Source organism: Echiichthys vipera (genome assembly GCF_963691815.1).
Source record: "Echiichthys vipera genome assembly, chromosome: 19".
NCBI classification, from domain to species: domain Eukaryota; kingdom Metazoa; phylum Chordata; class Actinopteri; order Perciformes; family Trachinidae; genus Echiichthys; species Echiichthys vipera.
This window is the reverse complement of record NC_139844.1, coordinates 10454726-10462022: the sequence shown is the minus strand read 5'-3', so window position 1 is coordinate 10462022 and position 7297 is coordinate 10454726. Positions and strand designations below refer to the sequence as shown.

General features: G+C 40.4%; 1 protein-coding gene across 6 annotated transcripts in view; it reads left to right on the top strand.

The window, feature by feature from the left end:
- Positions 1 to 7297, top strand: part of LOC310961689 (dystrobrevin beta-like) — a 39921-nt gene that overhangs the window by 13975 nt on the left and 18649 nt on the right. For 5 of the 6 annotated variants that reach the window (XM_083933892.1, XM_083933894.1, XM_083933893.1 and 2 more), the window contains exons 4-10: positions 45 to 125; positions 1129 to 1342; positions 1452 to 1537; positions 2319 to 2473; positions 2695 to 2794; positions 2910 to 3076; positions 4366 to 4490. In XM_083933892.1, the coding sequence (XP_083790018.1) occupies positions 45 to 125; positions 1129 to 1342; positions 1452 to 1537; positions 2319 to 2473; positions 2695 to 2794; positions 2910 to 3076; positions 4366 to 4490 (928 nt within the window). The remainder of the gene's footprint in view (positions 1 to 44; positions 126 to 1128; positions 1343 to 1451; positions 1538 to 2318; positions 2474 to 2694; positions 2795 to 2909; positions 3077 to 4365; positions 4491 to 7297) is intronic. The other variant, XM_083933891.1, reaches the window with a different exon arrangement.

Genomic DNA, 7297 nt, shown 5'->3' with positions numbered 1-7297 from the left:
ATCATCCAGCAGAGTTGGTAAATGTCCTTTTCTCGTCGTCACAGGGGAGCAGAACTTGGATGCCATTTGTCTCTCTACATATCGAACAGCCTGCAAGCTCAGATTCATACAGAAGAGATGCAACTGTAAGTCCCCGGTCTCCTGCAGCGTCTTTGCTCTCTAGTGCTGTTTTGACATCACTACTAAGTGTCAGTGCAGAGGTGTTTGTCTAATAAGTATGTGATATATACAAACATGTCTATATATAAAATGTCTTGTTACCAGTGTCCCATTTGAAATGCTTTCTGTTGATATGAGTGCAGGATTCCCACATGAAAACCTGGAAACCTGGAATGTATGTCTTGTGTTGTCCTGGAGAGTTATTTCAACATTCTCCATTTTTTTCTTTAGCTGAGAATGAACGACCAGTCAGAGCTCTAAAAAACAGATAACAACGTGTTCGGCATCATATTAACGTTCAAATGGTAACATTGTTTATGGACGAGAATATTTTTAATAGGCTTTTCTGATGTTGAAGCTTGCTGTGTATGCTGCTGTTTCAGAACAGATTTTTGTGAAAAATTACCATTTTATCCAAGTTAAACTACTTTAAAGTAGTTACTTCCTGGGCTAAATTACGTGATGCTGTATTTTTGCACATACTTGCATACTTGCCAATAACCAATCCAATCCAAAAATAAACTGATGCCAAGCGGTGAACATCAGAAAAGCCTGAATTTTATTTGTTTATCAGATACTTTTGCTGGCTCCTTTTTTTTTTTTAAAGAAAGAGACAGGAGAAAAAGTAAAAGATAGAAGATAGCTGTGTTGAGAGTTACCCAAACCATCATTGTAACTAATCTATACTAATAAATTGAAATGTATACGCATGAAAGATATGATTTCATAGAAAAGATTTAGCCACAGACTTCCACAGAACCAAACAAGTTCCCTGTATGTCACACCAACCAGCTCATCACTGAAAATGTCCTGGAAACGGATCTCAAGAAAAGAGTGTGAACCCTGTAGTGGAGTGAATTTTAAATACCAGCACAACAAGTTCAAATACATTTTAGTTTAAGACTAGAGGAAATATGTTTAAACTAAAATAAACTTTTTAAAATCACTGAATTCACAATCTCATTTCAGTGCATCTGATTGACATATACAATGTGATTGAGGCGGTGCGGGACGCCGGTCTGAACGCTGTAGAGCTAAACGCTGGCATCTCCGTGACCAGACTGGAGAACCTGGTGTCCTCCCTGTTCAACCAGCTCAGCAAACGCCTGCCCACCACACACACCATCAACCCGCAACAGAGCGCCGTCCTGTTAGTCGAGTTCCTCCTGGCCGCCATTGAGAGGTAACTGCAGAGAGAAACCTGCGGATGCTTAAGAAGGAAATGTTTCACATGGTTTTATGTAAAAGTGAGGGTGACGTATACTGCATAGTGTCATATATGTTTGTTTCAGCGAGCGTGACAGCCGTCTGACAGTGCTGTCTGTGAAGGCGATGCTGGCCACGCTGTGTGGAGGGAAACTGGTCGATAAACTCCGCTGTGAGTACGAAGCCGATACCTTTACTAGTGACATGGAATCGGTTGTCTTACATTTCCCAGAAAATGGGCATGAATCCGGGTTTTAACAGACGCTGGAAAAGTGCTTGAAACTGCTTGAAATGTTGCTATATTGGATGCCAAGTCTACCTTTGAACAGCTGACACATTTTGAAACATGACATTTTGTTTAATTCTGGTTGTATATAGCACAATAACATCTAATTTATCGCCGGACGAAGTGCAACAATCAGTATGCTGTGTATACTGTATAAAAACATGAAATTTACCACAGCTCTTGGTGGCTGGAAAAGCTTGAAATGCACCTAAAAGTGCTTGAACTTGACTTTGGAAAATGTTTAGGAACCCTAATGAGTTTACTGATTTCACATATGAGATACATAGAAATAATGATAACGACAGCATACTATAGTAGCAAGAAATTCTTCAAAATTTTGTATTTGTGTTATTTGTATTTTTTCATATGTTGCAAACAGTGCACTTAATCTACATTCATTCAAATGTTTTACTTCAAATTTTACTGCATTTATGTCTAATAACCTGGAGTATTTAGGGTGAATTTCAGTAATTCTGGAGATATAAATGCATGTCTCACATTTTTTTCCGAGAAACCGTGAAAATTAATGTTGAATTATAGTCTTAAGTTAAGGTGATGCGTAGGTTCAGGTAAGGGTCTGGGGTTAGACATGTAGTGCCACTGTTATGATCGAGTTGAGTCTTCAGGAATTAATATAATGTAATGCAATGAATGTGTGTTTGTGTAGATGTGTTTTCTCAGGTATCTGACGCCAGCGGCGTGTTGGTACAGTCCAAGTTTGATGGTTTTCTGAGGGAGGCTCTCAAACTGCCGACCGCTGCACATGAAGGACCGTCCTTTGGTTACACACACACTTTAGCACGCTCATGCTTCCCACAGCAGGTTCGCTCACACACCTCTTCCTCCTGTCCTTTATTATGTAGATTAATTTAATAGTTTATAGATATATAATTATATTATCTACAGTGTTTCTGCAACAACCCAATTTTTGTGCAAGATTATAGGAACTAATTCTTATTCTAATGATTAATGGTTGTTTTGGGGCTTTTATTGAGATTTCTGCGTTCCTGAACAGTTTTGTTTTGTCATTGTTGTTGATGTAGAAGAGGGTGATGCTCAACATGTTTCTGGACATCATAGCCGACCCCCCTCAGTGTCTCGTCTGGCTGACTCTCATGCACCGTATGGCTAATGTGGAACACGGTACACACACACACACACACACACACACACACCAACTTGTATATAAAAAAATAAAAATAAGCAAACTTATGAGACTCATCTGTGACTGGTTTTGCCTCTCTCTACTCTCACTCAGTCTATCATCCCGTGTCGTGCTCCTACTGTCGTGGCAACGGCATGACGGGCTTCCGCTATCGCTGCCTCCGTTGCCGTGGTTACCAGCTTTGCCAGAACTGCTTCTGGCGCGGCAACGCCAGCGGCTCTCATAGCAACCAGCATCAGATGAAAGAGCACTCGTCCTGGGTGAGTCACCGTGTGATTACTCATTCGTCTCACCAGGGGGCACTCCGTGTGTGTGTGTGTGTGTGTGTGTGTGTGTGTGTGTGTGTGTGTGTGTGTGTGTGTGCGTGTGTGTGTGTGTGCGTGTGTGTGTGTGTGTGTGTGTGTGTGTGTGTGTGTGTGTGTGTGTGTGTGTGTGTGTGCGCGCGCGCGTGTGTGCGTGTATGCGCGTGTGCGTGTTTTCGTGCGTGTCTTTGTGAGGACCATTATGAATTATAGGGCGCTTGGAAAGTAAGACATGACATTGACATTTTGTCTGATCCTCACATCTTCAAAGAGCTGTTTTAGGTTTAAGGTTAGAATCAGGATTAGTTTAAGCTGATTAAAATCAAGACTCAAAACGGATCACCACAAAACTTATATACTCATTTGATAAATCCCTACAGGCAGTCAGTAGTCAAATACTGTATATGTGTATTTCCAGCCAAATACTGTAAGCTTTTTTGCTGAAGTTTTTATTTTCCAAAAATCTGAATGGAAATGTTAGTGTCCCATTCAATTAAAGTAGTATCCTGAAAACATGCCTGAAGGGGAAAATCTTTTCAATGAAGAAATGTTGTATTAATAGATGGAAACATAGTTGTTTAATTATTCATCATCCACGCTTGGTATAATTTGTGGTATTAATGTTTCAGGGATAAATCTTTCACTCGTGCAGCTCCTGCCTGTCCAACAGAATCTTCTCATCACAGGAGACATCTAAGTCCTCTGCAGACTTTACATATCATTACCAGCGCAATTTCAGTTTTGGGCTCTTTTTTTATTCTCAGTTTATAAGCTTAGTTGAATATTTTGGTACAGCCCGAGTATTTTCATAGCAATTTATGAACAACATGATTTCAAGGATTTCCTGGAGAGTAAAACCAGAGAATACATACTGTATCTTTATCAGACTCTGTTATTAATTCAATACTATATTATTACAAAACAAACAAATCAAGAACAACTGCACTATATCATGTGAATATGTATATATGTCTAATTCTATTTTCTTCCCTTTTTAAATTGAACTTTATTGCTTATTTTTGCTATTTTTTATCTTTTATCTTATTTTGTAATATGTTTCTGCTTGTAATATTCTGTTGCTGCTGTGACAAACGAATTTCCCCGTCTGCGGGACATTAAAGGGATTCTGATTCTGATTCAATAATCAGTCAACAAAGATGTAGTACTGTAGTGGACGTGACAATATTATATCTACAAAAAAATACCACGCTCTTATAGATGTTGACTTGTTATGTGTTTGTGTGTAGAAGTCATCAGCAACAAAGCTTGGCCGAGCCCTGAGCAGGACTCTGGGCTGTGTGTCGTCCAGAGAGCCCCCTCATCCTATTTACGCTGAGGAACCTGTGAGGACCCTCAACCTCTCCAACATAGTGTAAGATCTCACAACGCACACACACGCACACACACACACACACACACACACACACACACACACACACACACACACACACACACACACACACACACACACACACACACACACACACACACACCTTTTAAAGTGAGCCTTTGTCGCGTTTGAATGAAGGAATGCCACATTCTTTGTCATGATGAATAATGAAATGAAAAAATAAGGATGCAGCAAAAGTCTTAATTGGCTGGGTACAACCAGGACCTAATATCAGCTAATGCCAGATATTCCTGGTTTTCTCAGCTGTTTACACTTTTCTTAGCTATCACAGATACCAATGATTTTATCCTGTTGAGTAAGTTGAATTGTACATAAGTAGAAGATTCGCTTGTTGTTTCCTGCTTTTGAGCCCAAATATGTTTTAGGGATTTTTGTGAAATTCAAAGTACCATTATTCTGTAATTGCCACTTGTGACCACAGAGAGCCGTTGAGCAAAGGTTACACAGGTATAAACAGCAGAGAACTGCTGATTGGATGCACGGTTCCTGAGATATGTGAAGGACAGTCAGTCATACCTACATACTGTACATACACAGATTAATTTCCTTTATAGGTATAAACGATGCTAAGGGTTCAGGAGCTATAACATGTGTTGTATATACAGTGGGTACGGAAAGTATTCAGACCCCCTTAAATTTTTTACTCTTTGTTAAATTGCAGCCATGTGCTAAAATCATTTAAGTTCATTTTTTTTCCTTTTAATGTACACACAGCACCCCATATTGACAGAAAAACACAGAATTGTAGACATTTTTACAGATTTATTAAAAAAGAAAAACTGAAATATCACATGGACATAAGTATTCAGACCCTTTGCTGTGACACTTGTATATTTACCTCAGGTACTGTCCATTTCTTCTGATCATCCATGAGATGGTTCTACACCTTCATTGGAGTCCAGCTGTGTTTAATTCTAATGATTGGACTTGATTAAGGAAGCCACACACCTGTCTATATAAGACCTTACAGCTCACAGTGCATGTCAGAGCAGATGAGAATCATGAGGTCGAAGGAACTGCCTGAAGAGCTCAGAGACAGAATTGTGGCAAGGCACAGATCTGGCCATGGATACAAAAAAAATTCTGCTGCACTTAAAGTTCCCAAGAGCACAGTGGCCTCCATAATCCTTAAATGGAAGACGTATGGGATGACAAGAACTCTTCCAAGAGCTGGCCGTCCAACCAAACTGAGCAATCGGGGGAGAAGAGCCTTGGTGAGAGAGGTAAAGAAGAACCCAAAGATCACAGTGGCTGAACTCCAGAGATGCAGTGAGGAGATGGGAGAAAGTTCAAGAAAGTCAACCATCACTGCAGCCCTCCACCAGTCAGGGCTTTATGGCAGAGTGGCCCGACGGAAGCCTCTCCTCAGAGTAAGACACATGAAAGCCCGCATAGAATTTGCCAAAAAACACATGAAGGACTCCCAGACTATGATAAATAAGATTCTCTGGTCTGATGAGACAAAGATAGAACTTTTTGGCCTTAATTCTAAGCGGTATGTGTGGAGAAAACCAGGCACCGCTCATCACCTGCCCAACACCATCCCTACAGTCAAGTGTGGTGGTGGGAGCATCATGCTGTGGGGGTGTTTTGCAGCTGCAGGGACAGGACGACTGGTTGCAATTGAAGGAAAGATGAATGCGGCCAAGTACAGAGATATCCTGGACGAAAACCTTTTCCAGAGTGCTATGGACCTCAGACTGGGCCGACGGTTCACCTTCCAACAAGACAATGACCCTAAGCACACAGCTAAAATGACGAAGGAGTGGCTTCGGAACAACTCTGTCTGTTCTTGAATGGCCCAGCCAGAGCCCTGACTTGAACCCAATTGAGCATCTCTGGAGAGACCTCAAAATGGCTGTCCACCAACGTTCACCATCCAACCTGACAGAACTGGAGAGGATCTGCAAGGAGGAATGGCAGAGGATCCCCAAATCCAGGTGTGAAAAACTAGTTGCATCATTCCCAAGAAGACTCACGGCTGTATTAGCTCAAAAGGGTGCTTCCACTCAATACTGAGCAAAGGGTCTGAATACTTATGTCCATGTGATATTTCAGTTTTTCTTTTTTAATAAATCTGTAAAAATGTCTACAATTCTGTGTTTTTCTGTCAATATGGGGTGCTGTGTGTACATTAATGAGGAAAAAAATGAACTTAAATGATTTTAGCACATGGCTGCAATTTAACAAAGAGTAAAAAATTTAAGGGGGTCTGAATACTTTCCGTACCCACTGTATATGAGCAAACTTTAAGGGCTAGCTGTAGCAAACTTGTATGGAACATCAAAAATCTGAAAAGGTCACTTTGTCCAGCTTGGTCCTAATGTGATTATGATTGCTCAAAACTTGTAGAAGTAGCAGCTCATAAACCAGATTTAGACACAACCAAAATTACGAGTAAAAAACCCACCACAGAATCGAGGAAAAATAACTTTTTTATTTCTGTGAGTACAGTTGAAAAGTTACAGGCCAAAACATAAAATGTGTTGTTATAGCACCTCCATCTGGTCAAATTTCACATCACTGGGACCCCAACAATACACTCGCTAAGTGTGAAGTAGAGTAGATGAGAGGTTCTGGAGAAATGCAAATTACACACACACACGCACACACGGACATGCACAGGGATTCCTTGCATTAAAGTTAGTTGGAAACAATGTCACATGGTATTTCTAGAGTCAGGGTTTTGGACATTTGGCTCAGGAATGGGATTAAAATCAAAAATGTTTGTAACTAATTTTGTTGATTTTTAATATCAAAGTTCTTGG